Raw genomic sequence first — 23,171 nt, 5'->3', positions numbered from 1 at the left:
GCTGTCATGACTCAACATTGTGAACAAGCCCAGGACTTAACCAGATATACTACAAAGCAGATGGGCCAGGTCAGGAGAGTGATTGTCTTGCCTTTCTCCAGTAATATTCATATTGATTTCTCTTGGTATAATATCAAATACTTAGATTATAGACCACAGACTAAGCAGCACAAAATAAGAGTGGAATTCCGGGGGCTGGTGAGATGGCTCAGCAGATAAGAGCACCCGACTGCTCTTCCAAAGGTGCAGAGTTCAAATCCCAGCAACCACATGGTGGCTCACAACCATCCTTAACAAGATCTGACTCCCTCTTCTGTAGTGTCTGAAGACAGCTACAGTGTACTTACATAAAATAAATAAAATCTTTAAAAAAAAAAAAAAAGTGTTCTGCTAAAGCATAATTGAATTCTCAACTGTTTATCTTTAAGCTGAGCAATTTTCAGTTATTTCTGTGTCTTTGACTTACATGTCAATTTAGTAATTTATGTTTGTAATTTAGTAATAGGTTTTAAATACTGCAAAAAATATATTGTAAGGTAAAGTGTTTTTAACTTAAAACTATGCAACAGCTTTTAGTTTTGTGAAATTATAAACCCTTTGAGCCATTGTGTCTTTGTATGTGAACCAGATAGACTATAAAATGGTATCAACGTGGTCCAAAAATACTAAATTTTAAAATTATTATTATTATTATTATTATTATAGGCTTCTCCTAAAATATTACTTTGATTCCAGAACTAAGACCTGAAATGCTTGGCCTTCGTTTGTAGGAGATATTTTTCACTCACCCCGTCCCGCTGTCCTGTCAGTACACAATGTCTATTGGAGTCCGTGTTTAGCAGTGCTTTCAGATGGTTGTCTTAGCTATGCTCTCCTTCATAACAAATGCAGCGTTTTGAGGAGCAGCCTGTTTGTCCTATAAGACTTTAAATAAAATACAAAGAGATAATAGACACTTTACCATTTCACAAATTGTACTGCAAGGGCCACTCCTCAACCTACAGAAAACTTGGTAGCCTGCCTGGACAATTCACCATTTTGTTTTCCCCATCACTGGAGAAGATAGTATGTTTGTCTCCATCTTGTCCCCAAAAAGACAAGTCCTACAGAACCCTTATAATTAGATAAATTTTAAAGTAGGAAATATACATTATTTTTTAAAAGATGGTAATAAAACCATTAGCAGGAATAAATATTGAGGTTATGGAATAAAAGAATACCATCTTGTACATCCACTGTTTATAGACCATGGGATTAACTCTAAAATTTCACACAGCTGATACAAATAAATTAATGTGGTAAGTTGCACTCCATATGTACATGAGTATTTAGGAAAAGTCAATAATGAAACTAAATATTTTTCTAATTTCAGTAAAATAATCTTTTTTATTATAGGCAAGCGAACAAGATATCCTTAAATATCTGATTAAATGGGGTGAACATCAGTTGATGAAGAGAATAGCAGACAGAGGTAAGTTCAGAATGTGAGCTTGCACCAGTCACCATCTGTAAGGTGTCACTGATCCCAGAAGCTTGCTGAGTGCACTCTCATCAGTCTGGGCAGCACACTGGACTGAAGAAACTAGAGGGCTTTATTTGTTTGTTTGTTTGTTTTTGCCAAAAGTGAAGTATGTTAGTGGAGTTGAGGGGAAGGTGATAAAATAAATATGTCAATTTTTTTCAAAAAAAATTTCTGATTATAAAAGATTGCTTTTTATTACATTTTATGTCTGTGATAATATGTTAAGTGATTCATGGAATGCTAGAATATAAAATGTTATGTAGACAACAATATGAACTAATCAGTACCCCCAGAGCTTGTGTCTCTAGCTGCATATGTGGCAGAAGATGGCCTATTCAGCTATCATTGGGAAAAGAGACCCCTAGGTCTTGCAAACTTTATATGCCACAGTACAGGCGAATGCCAGGGCCAAGAAGTGGGAGTGGGTGGGTAGGGGAGCAGGGCAGGGGGAGGGTATAGGGGACTTTCGGGATAGCATTTGAAATGTAAATGAAGAAAATAATCTAATAAAAAATTGAAAAAAAAAACAAATTCTGTAATAAAGATTTTAAAGACTTTTAAAAAAAAAAAATGTTATGTAGAGCCCAGCAGGGGTGGTGATGCACGCCTTTAATCCCAGCACTCAGGAGGTAGAGGCAGACAGATCTCTGAGTTCAAGGCCAGCCTGGTCTACAAACTGAGTTTCAGGACAGCCAGGGCAACGCAGAGAAACCCTGTCTTGCAAAACAGAAAACAACAACAAAATGTAATGTAGTGATTAAGGTGTCAGAGAAAGATTAAAAATATTCTAGAATCGACGATGAATATACAATGTGAACATACTTTTTTAAATGGTTAACATGATGAATTTTTGTTGTTAAGTTTTACTTTCATTAAGAAACATAACAAAGGCCAGGCACAGTGACAAACAACTTTAATCCTGCACTCAGGAGGTAGAGGTAGCAAATCTATATGGTTTGGAGGGCAGTATGGTCTATGTAGTTGAGAACCCTGTCTCAAAAAGCCTGAAAAGGGGAGAGGAACTAAGGGCATATCTCAGTGGTAAAGCATTTATTTATTATGTGTGAGGCCCTAGCATGTGGGACATCTAGCACCACAAAAGGTGGGTTTTTTTAGTTTTTAATAAAATTTCCTCCAGCTGGGGTTACTGCTATATACAATATGGTCTTTTGGTTTTGGAAATACATGATTCATTTTCTTTTCATCTTTGCCACACTTAAATTGATTGTGTTCGTGTATATGTACATGCACAGATGTGCACATATTAATCACAGTGCATGGGTGGAATTCAGAGAACAACTTGTCAGGAGTACGATGCCCTTCCACCTGAGTTTTGGCTTGTTAGGCTTGGTGGCAAGTACCTTTATACACCGAGCCCATCTTACTAACATGGCAATACAGGATTTTATACTATTCTTTTATATGGTATCCTATCACCTTCCCCCCATCTAGTGCTCTTTTCCTCTATATACTAAAACTAAATCAATAAACTTCAGTTAGAAAAATGTCTTTTTCCTGTCACTTTTCAGCATTGTATTTATTTTGAGATCGGATCTCATATGTTCCAGGCCTATATAACTTCTGATCCTCCTGCCTCCATTTTCTGAGTGCTGGGATTGCAATTGTGCACCACTGTGCCTAGTTTTATAAGTTCTTAGGAGTGAAACCCATATTTTTCTTTAGATCTTCCTGTTATATCAATACCTAATGAAGAAAAACTTTATTTCTTGCTCAGAACAGAAGACTAAATGTCAAATATTAAAGATTCATCTGTGTGCAATAACATTCCATGTTATGGAAACTTAGAAAATTAGAACTAGGTAGAATGTACACTATATTTTGCTCCTTTGGATACAGGTGATTAAATGTAAGTAACCTGGGTTGGGCATGGTAGAATATGTCTATAATCTCAGAATTTAGGAAATGGGAGTTGGAGGATCAGAAGTTCAGATTCGTCCTTGGCTATGTAACAAATTAGAAGCCAACCTGGACTACTACAACTTTTCTTAAAGCAGATACACGGATGTACAATGTCTGGTACTAAGTCTTTACATCATAGAGGGGAAAACAAGGCTGTCCCTAGGACCAACAAGATGACTGAGTGGGTAAAAGTACTTACTAGCCAAGCCTGATCACTTATGTTTGACCTTTGGATCCCATGTGGGAAGGAGGAACTAAATTCTGAATGTGGACCTGGCCTTCCCACTCAGTGCAATGGCATGTGCACCCCCCACACTCGTGTACGCAAATAAAAGTGTCTTAAGAGAAAAAGACTGCGCTACTGGGGGCTGGAGAGATAGCTCAGTGGTTAAAAGCATCAACCGCTCTTCCAAAGGGCCTGCAAATCCCAGCAACCACATGGTGGCTTACAGCCATCCATAATAAGATCTAACGCACTCTTCTGGAGTGTCTGAAGACAGCTATAATGTACTTGCACGTAATAAGTAAAAATAAAATAAAATAATCAAAAAATAAAATAAAATAAAAGACTGGGCTGGAGAGATAGCTCAGCGGGTAAGANCACTAACTACTCCTGAAGGTCCTGAGTTCAAATCCCAGCAAACCACATGGTGGCTTGCAACCACCTGTAATGAGATCCTACACCCTCTTTTGATGCGTCTGAAGACAACTACAGTGTGCTTATTTATAATAAATCTTTAAAAAAAAAAAAAAAAAGGAAAAGAAAAAAGACTGTGTCTATGGGGATTTCACTGAAGGCATTTCCTTTTCTATTTCGTAGAGCCAAACTTACTGAGTGGGACTGCACATAGTGTGAACAAAAGAGGTGTGAAGAGAAGAGACCTGGACATAGAAGAACTTAGAGAGATCCTTTCTTCTCTCTTGCCTTTTGTGCGAATTGAACACATCTTACCTATAAACAGTGAGGTCTTAAGTGATGCAGTAAGTTCCTTTCTCCTCTCATTCCTTTCAAGAAAAGAAAAGTGCCAAACTTACCCTGCTTTAATTCTTTTAAATAATTTTTATTACTAGCAAAAGACTGGAAACTAGATTTTCAGACGACAGAAACAAACAAATGTCAGTTTGGTACAACATTGTGTCCCCAATATCTAATGTAGTACAAAAAAAGTATGCTTGGTACTGATGTTGCTTGATGCTGATGTTAAGTGGGTAAGTGGGTCTTGATTCCAAGAAAAGTTTTCAGGTAAATTAATTTGGTCATCTATCAGTGTGAATCAGTTTGGTCTCTACAAAAAGAATAGATAGAAATTAACTTTGGAGACTCTTCATGAACAGTAGTAAATTAGATACAGGACATTGGCTCATATTTGTATAATACATGAGTCATTTGAGTGCATTTTAAGACTCAGTTGAAGATTAATGGAGCTAGGCAAACTTTAATCTCAGTACTCAGGAAGCAGAGGCAGGTGGATCTCTGAGTTCAAGGCCAGCCTCATCTACATGATGAGCTCCAGGACAGACCAGTCTACGAGAGACCTTGTCTCGAAAATAACAGAGAGGAGAAATTGGGGAATATGTATTAATGGAGTTGATTATGTTACTCATAAATAAATGAATTTTTAAGTGTGTGTGTGTGTGTGTGTGTGTGTGTGTGTGTGTGTGTGTGTGTATATGTATGTGTACATACACATACAAGTGTACATGTGTGCACCTAGGCACAAAGGGCATTAGAACCCTGCTAGCTAGAGTTCAGATCTTTGCAGGATACCTGACTGTTATATGGATGCTGAAATCTAAACTGCAGCCTTCATGATTGCTCTTAAGCCATCTATCCAGCTCCTAAAGTAATGGTTTTTTAACTAACAGAATTGCTTAAATTAATGAATTTTAGATAGATAGATAGAGGTATAGACATATATACATATATTATAAACAGTTTTTTCTTTATCAAGTTTTTACATAACAATTTTACATATATACAGTTGTAATTTAATGAAAGTTTTCAAAGCAATTATGTATATTAAATCTGCTTAGTTAGCATACCTACCACTTTAAATGTTTTAAATTTCTTTGTAATAAGAAACTTTAGAATGCCCTATTGGCTGTTTTGAAATACAGATTATATATTATTGTTACCAGTCACCCTACCATGTAAAAAACCTACAAAGACTTACTCTTTCTATTAAGGTTCTTTTAACATATATATACAACATGACCTCCTTCCTTCTGCCTCTAGATCCAATGCAACTAATTGGATCTTAAGTTCTTTAGATTGTTTTTAGATTGTATGAATGAGTGGGATCGTATGTATGGCTTGCTTCTTTAGCATACTGCCTATTCATGTGGAGATTGATATGACATTAGATGTCCAGTATATATTCTGTTGAGTCATACTTATGAGGTGTGTTTTTTTAATTTTTTAAGTCACTTCTACACTATTTTCCATAAGGCAGACCTATTTCTTTTCTACCAATGATCTTAAGTGATATTTTCTCTACATCCTTGCTGGTACATCCTCTTTTGTGTGTATATAGTGGGGTTCTTTTTGGCAGGGTTTTTTTGTTGGTTTGTTTTTGAGACAAGGTTTTACTCTGTAACTATCTTAGTTTTCTATTGCTGAGGAAAGATACCATGCCCATGGCAACTTTTTTTTTCCATGTTGTGTGTGCCTCCCAACCCCCACATACAAGGTTTCTCTCTGTAGTAGCCCTAGCTGTCCTAGCCTCAAAATCAGACCATAGCAACTCTTATAAAGGAAACATTTAATTGGGACTACTAGCTTACAGGTTCAGTTCACTATTGTCATGGGGGTGGGGGGACGCAGCACACAATCAACATGGTGATGGAGAAGGAAACCAAGATTCTACATCTGGATCCACAAGCAGCAGGAAGAGAGAGACGGACACCGTGCTTGGCTTGAGCATTTGAAGCCTCAAAGCCCACCCCCGTGACAACATTTCCTCCAAGAATGCCATACCTCCTAATAGTGCCACTGTCTGGTGACCAAATATTTAAATCTATGAGTCTATGAGGGCCACAGTAGCCTTACTCGGCCTGGAGCTCATAGTATAGACCAAGCTTGCTTCCTGCTCACAGGGATCCACTTCCCCCTGATTTCAGAGTGCTGAGATTATGTGTAACTCTTCCTGTCTTCTCATTTTTTGATATGATTTCTGTCTTCATTACTTTTTTTTCCCCATTGTTGTGAAGAGACATTATGACCAAGGCAGTTCTTATAACAGAAAACATTTAATTGGGTCTGGTTTACAGTTCTCGAGGTTCAGTCCATTATCATCATGATGGTAAGCATGGTGGCATGCAGTCAGCTGAAGCAGCCAAGAGTTCTGCATCTTAATTGCAAGCAGGCAGAGACTGGCAGACCTCAAGTATAGGAGACCTTAAAGCCTACTCCCACAGTGACACACTTCATCCAACAAGACCACACCTCCTAACATTGCCACTCCTTATGGCCAAGCATTCAAACCTATGAGACTGTGAGGGCCATACCCATTCAAACCACCACATCATTTCTTAATGATCAGTAATGTTAAACACGTTTTCACATATCTGCTTTACTCTTTATGTCTTTTGAAAAATGTTTGTTGTGGGTCTTTAATTTTTTACTACTAAGCTGATGTCTTTTTTTTTTTTCTTTCAGTTTTTTGAGGTAGGGTTTCTCTGTGTAGCCCTGGCTGTTCTAGAACCCAAGTACTGGGATTAAAGACATGAGCCTAAAGGCTTCTAAGTTAAGGTGTCTATTGTTATGATAAAACACCATGACCAGAGCAACTTGGTGAGGAGAGGGATTATTTCAGTTTGCAGCTCCACAGCACTATCCATCACTGTAGGAAGTTGGTGGCAAGGGATATAGAGGCATGGAGGGGTGCTGCTTTCTGGCTTGCTCCTCATTACTTATTAGATCTGGGGTTTTTTGTTTTTGTTTTTTGGTTTGCTTTTGGGGTTTTGTTTCTTTGTTTTGTTTTGTTTTTCTGTTGTTTTTGGGGGGGGTGGTTTTGTTTTGTTTTGTTTTGTTTTTTAAGACAGGGTTTTTCTTTGTAGCCCTGGCTGTCCTGGAACAGGCTGGCTTCGAACTCAGAAATCCACCTGCCTCTGCCTCCCAACTGCTGGGATTAAAGGCATGCGCCACCACCGCCCTGCTAGATATACATCATCATTAACGAAGTGTCCTACAGACTGACTACAAGCCAATCATATGGAGGCATTTTCTTAATTAAGATTCTTTCTCTCCAGGTCCTAGTTTATGTTAAATTATACTAGCCAGCACAGTTGAGTGTCTTCCATATTTTGGATAAGTAATCTCTTTATCAGATGTAAATTTCCAAGTATTTTATTCCACTCTAAAGCTGTCCTTCACTCTTGTTTCCTTTGTTGTACAGAGCTTTAAGTTTGATACAATTCCTTTTGTCTCTTTTGCTTTTGTTGCTTGTGCAAACTTGTCAAAAAGCCTTTGCCTGTGTTTTGTTTTAGAAATTTCATAATTCCATGTCTCAGTCCACTTGGAGGTACTTTTGTAAATAGTGAGTGGTGTGAGTCTACTCACATTTCTACATGTGGTCATTTAGTTTTCCAAAAACCACTTACTGAGTAGGCTACTACTAAATCAGGAATATTTTGCCCATCATGCCTGTCATGAGAAAAGTTTTGAAAAGAGAGTTTATTCTCGAGACTTAACACATTAGCATCAGGAAAGATACATAAGTTTCAAATCTGTTTTGGGATATTGTTGGAATAAAAGAAGTTGAGTGATTTAAGGCATGAATTAAAATGAAGTAATGAGTTGTCTGTGCGCATGTAATCAGATTTCTTGGTTCTTCCTAGCATGCATACTCAGAAAATGGAACTCTAGCCTGATCTGAGTTTTTCATCCTCCTGAGATGTCACATGTTTTAGACACTTGTTGAGACTAAAATCATGACTTGGATTCAATAAAAATGTTTATAACCAAGACAGCCATTTTGTCATAATTCATCAGTGTTGGACTATGGTATTTTTATTTTGTTAGATAAGTGTTTTGCCTGCATATGTGTCTGGTAGCCATGGAGACCAGTAGAAGGCATCGGATCTCCTTGGACTAGAGTTAAAGTTGGTTATGAACTGGAAATCAAACCCACGTCCTTTGCGAGAGTTGCTAGTGCTCTTAACTTTGAGCCATCTCTCCAGTTTATTAAAAGTAGTTACTAAGTCAGAGCAAATAACTAAGGCAAGTGACTATTTAGTTGGGTTTTTTCCTAAGTTTCAAAATTATCCTTTCTGTTACATGTTTTTTTCTCTCTTTGTTGCAGATTTGTTAACTGTAAGTTAATGGGTTCATTCCTATGGTTTCTAGAAGTTGTGTTCCATTGACCCAGGTGTCTCTATTTATGCTTTTGTGAGTTCTCTAGCTTTGTAGTATATTTTGACATCAGGTAATGCCTTCTCCAGCTCTTTTCTTTTGCCTGATCTTACGTTAGCTTTGCAGGTATTTTGTAGTTCCAATACACATCTTTGAATTGCTGTCTGTTTCTTTGAAAAATGCTGTCGATGTTTTCATCAGGTTTCCATTGACAGTGCTCTTGGGGTTTCTACTGCTGTGATAAAGCATCAGGACCAAAAGTAACTTAGGGAGGAAAGGGTTTATTTCATCTTACACTTCCACATCATTGTCCATTATCAAAGGAATTCAAGTCAGGAACTCAAGGCAGGAACCTGGAAGTAGGAACTGAAGCAGTAGCCACAGAGGAGCACTGCTTCCTGGCTTGCTCACCCTGTTTTTTTCTACATCCAGGACCACCAGCCCACAATTGGGCTGGGTCCACCCATATCAATCATCCAAGAGAGAGAGAGGGAGAGGGAGAGGGAGAGGGAGAGGGAGAGAGAGGGGGGGGAGTTGTGGACGTTGTACATCGTGGTGCGGAGCCTAGTGCGCACCACGATGTACAACGTCCACAAGAGAGAGAGAGAGAGGGAGAGAGAAGAAAAAGCCCAACAGGTTTGCATATAGGCCATTTTCTCAATTAAGGTCTCTTCTCAGGTATGTTTAGGTTTGTGTCAAGTTGACAAAAAAAAAAAAAAAAACCCAGCACAATACACATTGCTTTGGATAATATTGGTACTTTAGTATTTCTCTTATCTACAAAAACAGGGTATTTTTACCATTTATTTGTATATTTTCAGTTTCCTTTCTCTAAATAAGATCATGTCATCCCCAAACAAGGACATTTTAAAGTTCCTCCCATCTCATATCATTTTTACTTCTTCCTCTTATGGAATTGTTTTGGCTAGGACCTCCATACTATGCTGAATAGAAATGACAAGAATGATCATCTTTGTCTCCTTTGAGGCCTTCCAGCTTTTCCCCATTCATTATCATGTAGGTCATGAGTATGTAATATATAGCCTATGTCTAACTTGTTTAATTTTTATCATGAATTAGCTTGAATTTTGTTGTATTTTTTCTACACCTATAGACATCATTATATTTTTCCTTTGTTACGTTAATGTTATGCATCACATTTGAACTATAATTGCATCTGTAGGATGGTTCCCACCTAATGATGGTGGAAATTCTTTTTTTAAACATGTATTGTTTATGTGTATGTGTGCCCATATGTAGGCATTCATGAAGAGGTCAGAGGACAGCTTTCAGTAGTCAGTTCTATCCTCTCACTCTGGATTTCAGTAGTTGAACTCAGATGGTCAGGCTTGGTGGCAAGTACCCCTCTACCCACCACCATTTCTCCAGCACCAATTGTGGGCACTCTTTTAAGGGGTTATTGAATCCAGAATGCACTGGTTTTAAGTAGCAACTTACATGCATTTTTGTTGTTGTTTTTATTGTTGTGTCTTTGGTATCAGGGAAATGTTGACTTCATAGAATGAACCTGAATATATTCTTTCATCTTTTTTGAAAGAGTTTGCCATTCTTTAAAAAGCTTTTTGTAAAAAAGTCTTTATCTCGGGGCAGTCATGATGCACACCTTTAATCCCAGTACTTTGGGGGCAGAGGCAGGCAGAACAGTGAGTTCCAGGACAGCCAGGACTATACAGAGAAACCCTGTTTAAATAATAGTAGTAGTGATAACAACAACAAGAATAAGAGTGATACTTTTTTCTTAGTGCAAGATAACTTCAATATTCTCAGTTGTCAATGGTCTATTTAGGTTTTCTTTTTTTTAATATTTATTTTTGTTTTACACACGTGTTTCCCTAGTATGTATCTGTTCTCATGTGCCTGATGTCCAAGGAAATCAGAAAAGGTCATCAGACTTCCTGAAACTGGAGTTACAGAAATCTGTGAGTCACCATGTTGGTGAATAGTGCTCTTAATCATTGAGCCATTTTTTTCATTCCTGTTTTTTATTCTTCCTCCTCTTCATCATCATCATCATTTTATGAGTATGTGTGTATATTAGTCAAGGTTTTCTAGAGAAACAGAAACACTTCCTTCTTCCTGTCCATTATATAGGCTGCAACCAGAATGTGTGGCCCAGATTTAAGGTGAATTTTCCCACCTCAGGCAATCTAGATTTAGGGTGAGTCTTCCTACTTCAAATAATTCAGTCAAGAATAATCCCTCGCTGGTATATCCAGCCTTGGTACAGCTGCGTGGGTTTTAGTTAATTCCAGATGGAGCTATCACAGGGTGCTTTACCTGTGTGTATGTCTGTGCACCAGGTGTGTGCCTGATTCTCACAAAGGCTAGAAGTGGGTGTTGGATCCCATGGAACTGGAGTTAGAGGTGATTGAACTACCATGTGGATAAACTAGAAGTGAACCCAGGTACTCTGAAAGAGCGGCCTTAACCACTTAATCAGCTCTTAACCACTGAGCCATCTCTCCAGGTATTTTTCTATTTCATGGTGATTCAGTTGTGGTACGTTGTATATTTCCATGAATTGATCTGTTTCTTCTCGATTATCCAGTTTGTTGACATATATATTATTTATAGTGACCTAATGTTGCATTTTTTTTATTTCTGTGGAATCAATTTTAATCTTTTTGTTTAGTTGGCTTTCAGTTTTTCTCTCTCTTTTTTTTTTGTTTTGTTTTGTTTTTTGTTTTGTTTTGGCTTTCAGTTTTTCAAGGCAGGGTTTCTATATGTAACAACTCTGGCTGTCCTGGAAGTCATTTTATGAAACAGGCTAGCCTTGAACTCACAGAGATCTGCCTTCTAACTCTTTCAGACTTAAACAAGTAAGGCAAAAAGCATACCGATTATCAAGTGTGGTGTACTAGATTAGCTCCTTAGCAAAACAGAAAATTTATTTTGTTGCACATGAAACTGGTTACTGTTGGAGAGAATCATAGCCCCACCTCTCCCCTGAAGATGTATTGGTAACTAGTGGTTCACCTCTCCCCTGAAGATGTATTGGTAACTAGTGGTTCACCTCTCCCCTGAAGATGTATCGGTAACTAGTGGTTCACCTCTCCCCTGAAGATGTATCGGTNGGTAACTAGTGGTTCACCTCTCCCCTGAAGATGTATCGGTAACTAGTGGTTCACCTCTCCCCTGAAGATGTATCGGTGACTAGTGGTTCACCTCTCCCCTGAAGATGTATTGGTGACTAGTGGTTCACCTCTCCCCTGAAGATGTATTGGTGACTAGTGGTTCACCTCTCCCCTGAAGATGTATCGGTGACTAGTGGTTCACCTCTCCCCTGAAGATGTATCGGTGACTAGTGGTTGCTGGGGGAGAGGAAGTTGTGTTCTTCAGAGATACAGCTGCTGTTAAGTCACTCATGCTCCAAGAAATTGCCCCACATTCATGTTCATGCAAGCAACCCTATTTAAATTCTGTGGCTCACAAAAACAGCAAGCAAACTGGGCAGTGGTGGCGCATGCCTTTAATCCCAGCACTTGGGAGGCAGAGACAGGAGGATTTCTGAGTTCGAGGCCAGCCTGGTCTACAGAGTGAGTTCCAGGACAACCAGGACTACACAGAGAAACCCTATCTCAAAAAAAGAAAAAAGAAAAGAAAAGAAATAAAAACAAAAACAGCAAGCAAAAGACATGAAAACAGAGTTTATTGGGAAGAAAATGAGAGAAGGTAACAGAGGGTGACAGTTATCAAAATACGTTTTATATATATATAGAGAGAGAGACATATATATATATGTGAAATTGCAAAGAATTAGTAAATAATATTGATATTGTTGGTCTAAGAGTCACTCCACAAACCACACAAAAACCAATCTCAGTTAAACAGGGATGGTTTACCATATGCACACCCCAAGACTGATCAACCGGGGCAACAGCTCAAAGCTGTGCACTGGATATTTGTTAGGGCCAACTTACAAAGGCTAAAACCACAAACCATAATGAGCTTATAAGGTACTGGAAGTGCTGTCTGGTGGTTGGCCCTGTCTCAAGCTGTTTTAGACATAACAGATCATATTGACTTTTAATTTGATGGGTCTTACATGTAGCTTATAGTTGTGAAATTTCTTAAGATTAACAAACCTCATACCATCAGAGCATAACAGGGTATGTGGGTCAGCAGGGTAGGCATGACTCTGCTCTGAGTCAAGTTATCTTTTTTGTCAATGACCAGAAGGCATATTACAACAACAATAGGAAATAGCTGTCGGGCATGGAACAAATTGCTACAGCTATGCTAGAAGGTCAGGCATCAACAATACTGAAGAATTAAGTAATTAACCTTGAAAATATAAAATAAGAATTTACAGACTCTTTAATAGAAAAAATACTATGTTTGCTAGTAATTACATGAATACCAAAGAGTAAGTTATTTGTCCAAAAGAACCCCATAAGCTTTAAAATATTGCTACTATCCTAGGCGTGAAGTGCAATTAACAATTTTGGAATTTTGATTTCTTTTAAAAAAGCACAGTAGTAGTATAAGAATAGGTTTCCATTTTAATCCCAGGTGGGGAGAAGTGGGACTGCTTCACAGAGGCTGACTATGATTTGCCTCGTGCTCTAGCAGAGGTGTGATTTTTACCAGCTGCAGATATCTATGATTGTGTGACATTTTTATTATAGGGGCTTTTCAGAGGGTATATAAATGCCAGTTCCCAAGTGGTGGGGTGTGTTATTGGTTGGTTGTTGGGGGTTGTTGTTGGTTGGTAGTTAGTTGGTATTGGTCATGGTTTGTTAAGAAGTCATGTACAAAGAAGAAACAACATCAAGAAGAAACTAGATACCCTCCTAGTGAACATCAGACTTGCTCCAAGGAACTCGATGCCCCTAATCAGCAGGAAGTAGTATAACAATGTCACCCCCTTTCCAACCCTTGATTTTATACAAGAATCACTTTCCTTTCTGCTATGTCTTTTTCTTTTTTTTCTCTCCTATCTAGCATTAGGGGGTTAAAAGTGTGGTGAAGGGTAGAAAAGAGAAGAACCCACAAAGTAGCCAAAGACCAGCTATAGGGAAATACCGTGGCATCTTAGCTAACTGGTTGATTCAGCAGTCTAGCAATTAGACATGTTTTTAAGAGCCATTAATATGTCTGTACTCTTTGGTCTTGTCATTTCTTCTTTCAAATGCTATCTCTATTAGGAATAAATATGTGTACATATATGTATATATAAGAAATCAGATGTTTAATATTATTTAAATATCTAAAAGTATCCTAAATTTCTGATAACACTGAAAATGTTAATGACTATTCAAGAGAATATTTTGAAGAAAGGAGAGTGAGGTGGTACGGCCATTTCTTCCGCCTTCCGTGTCTGCATCCTTTGCAGAACTTCCAGCAGTGGCATGTTGGGCCAGAGTATCCCAAGGTTCACCACCTCCATGGTTCGTCACAGCCACTATGAGGAGGGTCTGGGGAAGAATTTGCCATTTTCAGTGGTAAACAAGTGGTGGTTACTGGCTATGGTGACCATTTACTGGCTGTGGTGACTGTGTACTGGCTGTGGTGACCGTGTACTGGCTGTGGTGACCATATACTTTGGATCTGGATTTGCTGTTCCTTTCTTTATAGTAAGACACCAGCTACTTAAAAAATAAGGATATTTAATTCATCCCTTTAACAAAATGAAGAAAGTTGAAGAGATATGATCTGAAAATTAGATTAAACTCTTGAACTCTTATACTAGAAAAATTGTAAATAAACTAATGATATAAATATTTTTAAAAAGAGGGAATATTTTACTACCTTGAATAATAGTATGAAAACTATTACAGAACCAGGCAGGATGTTGCATGCCTTTAATCTCAATGCTCCAGAGGTACAGGCAGGTGAATCTCTTGAGTTCAAAGCCAGCTGGTCAAACAGAGAGTTCTAGACTGGCATCATGAAACCATGCTTCAAAAAGTAAAAAACAAAACAAAACTAATACAGTAATATGAAAAGTGCTAATGATAAATCTTTTTAAAGCGTATAAAAAATGGGCATGATAGATGACACACGGCCTTAATCTAATCAGCACCCCAGAGGCAGAGCAAGTCCCATGAGTGTTAGACCAAACAGGGTGCACAGTGAGAACTGGCCTCAAAAAAGACATGGTGGCTTAAGTATTTAGTCTCAACACTCAGGAAGCAGAGGCAGGTGGATCTCTTGAGTTTGAGGACAACCAGGAAGGACTACACAGAGAAACACCGGAGCAGGGGTAGGGGGAGGTGGTATACAATATATCAATAATGGAATATTGTTTTATCTTTTCTCTACTTTTCAAATACTATTCTATGCTTTATTAATCTAAAATAATTTAAGCTAATGTGTTGGGTAGATGTTATACTTAAAGGAGTAAACTTGGGGAAATACTTTTTGGTTCTATTTAAAACTCTAGACTCAAACCAGATTATTTCCTTTTTGGGTTTTGTTTGTTTTGTTTTGTTTCCAAGACAGTGTAATCTGTAGATCAGGCTCGCCTTGAACTCAGAGATCTGCCTGCCTGTGCCTCCTGCGTGCTGGGAATAAGGATGTGGATCACTACACCCAGGCAGAGTGATTTTAGAAAACTATTGTAGTACATGGTTTAGGAACTATGTACTTATTTGTTCTTAATTCCATTCTTAGCCCAGTATAGATTTGCTTGTGACTGTGCATTACTGTGTCCTCTTATTGTTGCTAGTACATACCATGCCAGGTGTTGCTTTCATTTCATCTTTACATCACAGGAGGACCTAAGGGGCTTATTTATGGGTTCTTAGCACCATTAAGGAAACCATGGAGTGACACTTAAAATTTTTCATCTTGTGGCTCCCCACTTCCAGAACCACACAGCAACCCTACAGTTAAACAAGGCATCTGTGGTCACATAGTTCACCATTGCTGTTGCTAGACCCACATCTAAAGAGATCACAGTAAACTGAAAAAACATTTTCTAATTTGGGGTATTACGGTTGATGGCAGGTCACACTCCCTGAGAAGAGATTCTACTGTATAGTGTCCTGTGCTGTAAGACCAACTCCATGTTGCTTTGTCTTAGTGTTGGGAGCAGAATAAACAAGGAAAAAATAATCAGTTTTCATCAAATTTTACCCAAATTAGTCCAAATTAATAAATTTGTGTTTATGTGTCTTGTAAAATCATCAGCCCTCTAGAGTAATATGGGCAATTATGGTGCATATTGTTTACTGCTACTGAACATTTAAAGTATTGCTAAGTTTACATAACATCCCTAGAGTCTTATTTAAATTGAAGTAATGTTTGTGTAATTTGGTTTATAACCTGTATTATTGTTGTCTTAATAGTATTGTAGTGCTGCATATATATTGTTTATTTATTAAAAATATTTGTTCATCTTGTTTTTTAAGATGAAAAGAGGTTTGATCAGTACACCTCCATCAGATATGCTTCCTACAACAGAAGGGGGGAAATCAAATGCCTGGCTTCGGCAAAAAAACGCTGGCATATATGTTCGTCCTCGGCTGTTTTCTCCCTATGTGGAAGAAGCGAAGGTAATGGAAACATTGGAAGGAAGCAGATGAGTTTATTACCAACCACACGCACAGAGAGTTAGTATTGGCAAGTGACCCAGACATGTAGTAATAGGGAAATGAAAGTAAAATCTAGTTTGTCACTCGTTTTCTGCAATGTTTAATTATCAAGGATGTTGTTAAAACTTAAGATGCATTTTACCTCCTGGCCTTACAAATTGTTATAGCTGCACAACACAGTCGTGCCTTACAGTCTGCAGAGTGTGGAGATGACTACAGGCTGTTTTGCTTATTGTCCTCATAAACTAAGAGACTCTTTGATAAACTGTGATCTCTTTGATTAACCTTCTAGAATAGCTGACTTTTGAGCTCTGTTTAATTTTAGGGTAAGCATTTAAACAAAGTTTCGATCTTGTTAGATAAATAGCAGGCCCTGTGTGTACTATAATATAGAAAATTCTGCAAGAAGAAAAGATAATGTGAGAACAAAATACTGCTTTATTAGATGTTAACGTGGAGTTTGAGAAAATAATAATCTTTTAAAACACCAACAGGATTCTATTTTGTTTTGGTGGTAGTGATGGTGGTGGTGGTTGTTAGAGCGGGTCTCACTTTGTAGCCCTGGCTGGCCTCAAATTCACAGAGATCTGCTTACCTCTGCCTCCAAAGTTCTGGGATTAAAGGCGTGTACCACTACACCTATCACAGCCAACACAATCAGTGTCCTTAACCACTGAGCCATTCAGCCACGTATGTATGATGTCCGTGTGAGCACGTGTGAGTGGAGAGCAAAAGGCAACACTGTGAAGTCAGGTATTCTCCTTCAACCTTCACAGGGTCCAGGGAAGGATGAGGGATGGACATTGTGAGCAGATCTAAGACAGTAGAACCCAGTGGTCAGGTCTGGCCTTTCTGATAGATATTCATTCTTTCTTCTGCTTCAAGGCTAGACAGCCACACCAGGTGTGGCACTGGGCCAGGGCCTAAGATGAGCTCCTCCCCCCAGTAAATGTGGACAATATTCATATATTACGGTATTTGAGCCATTCTGCAGTGTAGTGAGAGAGATGCACTGGAATTTATTTAACAAAATTGGGATTATTTATAGATCTGTTATGTTAAATAGCAATGATTTTATATGTTTTACATATATGTATATATATATATATGTGTGTGTGTGTGTGTGTGTGTACACATACATTTTCCCTTCTTTGAAGACAAGGTCTCACTGTCTAGTCCTATCTGTTCTGGAAATCACTATGTAGACCAGGCTAGTCTAGAACTCACAGAGACTTGCCTGTTCCTATGGCTAAAGTGCTAGGATTAAAGCTGTGCATCCAATACCTGGCCTAATTTTTGTGTTTTGTATATTGAGCATTTTTGTGTCATCTAATACTTAGCATATGTACACATTATGATTTGTGTATAGTTTATTTCTGGCCAATTTATAGACAGACTTTTTAGAAGATGAAATCTTTTCAGAATATATAAAAAAAAGAGAAGCACTTTCTCCTTTTACCACTAATTTTAAACTTCATGAGAAATGATAACTTCATGCTTTTTTTAATAGCAAGTGTGATCTAATGAAGAATGACCCGTTCCTCTCCAATATTGCAGTCGGTGCTGGATGAGATGATGGTGGAGCAGACAGACCTGGTGCGACTGCGAATGGTGCGCATGTCCAATGTCCCAGACACACTCTACATGGTCAGCAATGCCATGCCCCAGTGCTGCCACATGATCAGCCACCAGCAGATCAACAGTAACCAGTCGAGCCCTCCATCAGTTGTAGCCAATGAGATCCCAGGTAAGACAGTACCAGTTCTTTTGTTTTTACAGTTGCCGGTTAAACCTCACTCTTACATGCTTTGATTCTCCCCACATTTCAGTGCCCATTGTGCATCATTCCATTGCCAGATATGCACTGTGAGGCAGAATCATTCCTGTTAAGAATGACTGGTTTAGAGGAATTCAGATTTTTTTTCTGTCATATAAGAAGCTTTTTGAGGCGGGCATGATGGCATACCTGTCCTCCCAGAACCTAAGAGAGAAAGGCAAGAGGATCCTGAACTACATGATGAACCTGTTTCAAAAACAAAAGCCTTTAGGAGGTGGCTGCTGTGTCTTCCTCTCTCAGATGCAATCCCTGTTAGCTCCTAGTACAGCTGTCATGTCCAAAGACAGCAATGACAAGTGGTCGGAGACTCGGGCCAGCCCTCCCGACTTGCCATTGCAGACTTCAGAATAAGTCTAACAGACTATGGCGCTCTGTAGTACACAGCTATGCAAAGGTGAATCACATGGTGACAGCTTTTCATCACAGTCTCAGCTTTATTTTTGAACTGTTGTCTTCCATAAGTTGCTTTCATATTTGGCTATTCTGTGTGTACTTAGATGTACATTGGGTAACAGTGTGAGGAGAGAGGTTCTTTTAGACTATTGTACGATTTGAAGGTTTGATATAGTCACATTTGGTTTTCTTTCTCCTTTTCTCCTCCCTCACCTGCTCTCTCTCTCTTTTTTAAGTGAGCTAGGGTCTCACTGTGTAAACCAGGCTGGCCTTGTGCTCCACCTGTCTATCTCCCAGGTATTAGGATTCAAGGCTGTTGTGCTCAGCCTATGGTGTTTTCTTTTAAGCCAGAGTTACTGCAGATGCATATTAGCATAACTTTATCTTAGAATTTAACCTCAAAGTTCCAAAAATATTCACAGTATGATCAGGAAAATTGAACATGTCTGTTATTTAGGTGATGAGACGTGGTCCTACTAAGGTTCTTTTTCTGATCTTCCCCAACATACTAAGAAAAGTCTGTGCAGCTTATTGGAAAAGACTAACTGTGTCATTTATGTATATGACTTTGGACTGAATATTAGTCTCCTCATTGCGGAATGCAGATAATGCCTCCTTTCTAGAGTCATTGTGCAGATTTAATGAAGTGCCACAACTCTATTCTAAGAAGTCTGCCTAGTTCTGAGTAAGCACTCAGGAGACTGTAGGCTCCACACTAGCAATTGTGCCAGAAATCTAAATGCTTCGTCTTCTGTCTCCTTAGCTCGGGTTCCTAAGCAATTCTTACGCCTTTCTTCCCCTCTCATTATAGTTTCTGCGTTGTGGCCATATAACCTCACTAGTAACTGCTCAGTACTCAGACAACCATGTATGTCAGTACCCATATTGAATGGTATGACTGTATTCCAATAAAACTACACTCAGGGTACATCTAGGACATTTGCTCTCTTCTCTTCTCTTCCCTTGGTTAGGGTTACTATCACTGTCATGAAGCGTCATAACCAAAGCATGTAGAGGAGGAAAGGGTTTACTCGGCTTACATTTCCACATTGCAGTCCATCATGAAAGAAATCAGGACAGAGACTCAAATGGAGCAGGAACACAAGGCAGGAGCTCATGTAGGGGCTACTTACTGGCTTGCTCCTCATGACTTGCTCAGTATGCTTTCTTATAGAACATAGGACTTCCAGTCCTGGGATGGCTCCACTCACAGTGGGCTGGGCCCTCCCACATACATCACTAATTAAGAAGATGCTCTACAGACTGACCCACGCCCCAAACTTACAGAGGGATTGGCTTAATTGAAGCTCCCTTGTATCAGGTTGACAAAAAACTAGCCCCAGCACATTTGTGTTAGGTAGTTTCAGAGTGATTGTCAGGGAGTCACAGCTCTGGTCCTATCATCCCCTGTGAACACAACTCCCTGGTATACACAGAATGTATTGAATTGTTTCTCTGTCATCTGTCAGTACCCTTCTAGTTTGTACCACTGAGCACTGGATTCTACTGTCAAGCTGGCTGTTTGTGTCATGGTGCCGCTCACGTGCATGTGTCCCACACACCTGTCTTCTGCTGGGAAAGCCTCCCCTGCTTCCTTTGCCTACTTTGTTAAAACTCATCTTAAAGAACCTTCCCCTGCACTCAGTCCAGCCTGGTGCTGCTTCCTGCCCTCCATTTGCTTACTGAGTTTACAGTGACTAAAGTGAGAAGTTCATGCCTTTTGTTTTTAACCCTAATTGCCCAAGTATAACCCCTGGTGTTTGCAGGACTCAGGACAGTTACTTGATTGTTTGTTTGTGGTGTGAAATAAAACTAGGCAAGCACTGCCTCCCTGAGCTGCATCCCAGCCCTTATGGTGAGTATATTTGGAAGACATGGAATGCCTTCCACCTTCTGAATCAGAGAGTAGGTGCAAGTAAAGTGGCTGGGGTTTTTTGTTTTTGTTGTTTTGGTTCTTTTGGTTAGGGTTTCTCTGTTTAGCCCTTGGCTGTCCTGGAACTCACTATGTAGAACAAGCTGGCCTTGAACTTCAAGATCTGCCTGCCTCTGCCTCCTGAGTGGGACTTACCAGTACAGTTTTATTTGTGCTGTGGCTGAAAATGATAAATTTAGGAGCTGTTTAGTATATAATCAAGAGCTTTTGGTGCCCAGAGAAATTTTAAAACCTTGGAAAATAATTGCAGACATATAAGTTGAATAATTCCAGGGAATTAAAATACCATCTTTAAAAACTGTGTGAGAAGATTCTGCTATAGCATATGTTTCTCCTTGTGCTTGCTGGGTAGTCTTGCGTAGCTCAGGAATTGTCGTTTCTCCTTCTAGTTCCTCGTCTCCTCATGATGAAGGATATGGTGAGGCGCCTGCAGGAACTGCGGCACACAGAGCAGGTGCAGAGAGCCTATGCACTGAACTGTGGGGAAGGTGCCACCGTCAGCTATGAAATCCAGATCCGAGTGCTCAGGGAGTTTGGTCTTGCAGACGCCGCTGCAGAGCTCCTACAGGTAAGAGACAGTACTGAGGTGGGGAAAGGGAGCCTGGAATATCAGTCAGGTCTCCTGAGGAGCCCTCAGCTGCTGCTCGTACTTCCTCCTTGTTCTTTTGCTACTGCTGGTGTCTTTAATAGCCTGCAGGTTTTTCCTGATGAGAGACAACTTGGTAGAGCAGTCTGAGCACAGAGCTGGCCCTGCTGTTTCTCATCTATTAAGTGGATGAAGCCACTTACCCTCGCTGAACATCTCTTTTCTCATGTGAAGTGAAGACAGGACATTATGTAAAGCAGCTATGTGTATGGGGTGTAGCGAGCATCTAGCAAGCAGCTACTGCAGACTTAAATCTCAGGAGAGATCAGAGGGGGGGAACATGCCAGCCAGGTCTCACTGCTCACTCACTCTGGTCACGCATTTCCACTTTGGCTTCTGTTAACGCACACTGGTCATCCAGGTCTCTTGTTTCTTCTTTTTTTCTCAGGAGTTGTTTTCAAACACAGCCCAAGAACCTTTTTTTTTTTTTTTTTAAACTAGCTAGAAAACACAAACCCTCATTTGTGGTAATTGGATACAAAGAAAACAGTAACATTGATTTTACAATTAAAGTGGGACTTGTAAAATAGTCTAATAAAAATATCTAAATAACTTTAAATAAATTTTAATTTAATCTCACCAACTGATGGAAATGTTTTTACCTCACCTTCAAATACCCTGAGCCTCACTTGCAACTGGTTAGTGTGGCATGTTGCTCTTTGGCAAGGCAGCAAATGATTCAGGCCTTACTTTACTGTTGGTTCCATCAGTAAAGCTACACAGTAGTATTTTACTTTTCTAATATATTTTTTTTTGAGATTATAATATAATCTCATTATTTCCCTCTTCCCTTTTTTCTCCTCCTCACCCCTCCAATGGAGCCCCCTTCTCCTTGCTGTCTTTCAAATTCATGGCCTCTTTTTCTTTAATTATTGGTGTGTGTGTGTGTGTGTGTGTGTGTGTGTGTTTTCCTAGCTCTTTAAATACAACCTGCTCAGTCTGTATAGTGCTGTGTGTATACGCTTCCAGGACTGACAGTTGGGTGTTGGGTAACCAGCTGGTGTGCTCTTCCCTAGGGAAGACTATTTCTCTTACTTTGAGCACTCCTTAGTTGCCTGTTTGTGGCTATGGCCTTGTGGTGTCCCCATCATTGTTAACCTGTCTGTCTGTCTGTCTGTCTGCATCATCCTTCTCAGGGTCATTTCTTTTCCCTTTGCCATCTTAAATTGTATTTTCTGTCTGGGTGTGGGATCACATGCTTTCAGTTCTAGCAGGCAGATCTCTGAGCTGAAGGCCAGTCTAGCCTACATTGGGAGCTCCAGGCCAGTGAGAACTATATAGTGAGACCCTGTCTTTACAAAAAAAAAAAAAAAAAAAAAAACTCCAGCACTTGGAAAGCAGAGGCAGGTGGATTTCTAAGTTCAAGTCCAGTCTGGTCTACAGAGTAAGTTTCGCAACAGACAGGATTACACAGAGAAACCCTGTCTCAAAAAAAAACAAAACTCTAAAAGAACAGTATCTTAGTTTTATAAGTTGTACAGAAACATTCTACATTTATCAGTATCTCAGTGTAAATTACTAATGCATAATGTGTAAGGATGGTGTATAGTTGCTTCAGATAGATACAAAGATTTTTTGTATTAGAATCTTTCTAGAAAGATCCTTCCCTTGTCAGTGTTTAATTTCTTTGGCAATGGCATATTTGAATTACATTTTACTACTGGAGTTTGACTTTGTCATATGATCTTGCTAACAGTGCCTGAGCTGCTTGCCCAAATATTAGTGGAGCAGCTTTGTGCTGTCTCCTGCACTCTTGGTTCTGCTGTCCCTTGGTACCTGACTTAATTCTCTCAACCTGTACATATCCATTTTTTAAATCCAATATCGGTACAAACGTAAAACCAGATGAAATGGCACACACATGTGATCCCAGCACTTGGAATGCCGAGGCTGGAAGCTTAGAAGTTTGAGGCCAGCCTCTACTACATAGTGAGTTAGAGACCAGCCTGTGCTATCAGGGGAAAAAGAAAAGGTAACACACACACACACACACACACACACACACACA

The 23,171-nt window shown here is 39.3% G+C and overlaps 1 protein-coding gene and 1 pseudogene across 4 annotated transcripts in view; both read left to right on the top strand.

The window, feature by feature from the left end:
- The window catches only part of Btbd7 (BTB domain containing 7), a 93,842-nt gene that overhangs the window by 62,883 nt on the left and 7,788 nt on the right, over nucleotides 1-23,171 (top strand). For all 4 annotated transcript variants that reach the window (XM_029540562.1, XM_021201580.2, XM_029540561.1 and 1 more), the window contains exons 5-9: nucleotides 1,396-1,471; nucleotides 4,263-4,423; nucleotides 16,172-16,315; nucleotides 17,912-18,101; nucleotides 20,907-21,085. In XM_029540562.1, the coding sequence (XP_029396422.1) occupies nucleotides 1,396-1,471; nucleotides 4,263-4,423; nucleotides 16,172-16,315; nucleotides 17,912-18,101; nucleotides 20,907-21,085 (750 nt within the window). The remainder of the gene's footprint in view (nucleotides 1-1,395; nucleotides 1,472-4,262; nucleotides 4,424-16,171; nucleotides 16,316-17,911; nucleotides 18,102-20,906; nucleotides 21,086-23,171) is intronic.
- LOC110324212 lies at nucleotides 14,168-14,447 on the top strand (annotated as a pseudogene).

Source organism: Mus pahari, chromosome 7, assembly GCF_900095145.1.
Source record: "Mus pahari chromosome 7, PAHARI_EIJ_v1.1, whole genome shotgun sequence".
NCBI lineage: Eukaryota > Metazoa > Chordata > Mammalia > Rodentia > Muridae > Mus > Mus pahari.
This window is presented reverse-complemented; position numbering and strand designations above follow the sequence as displayed.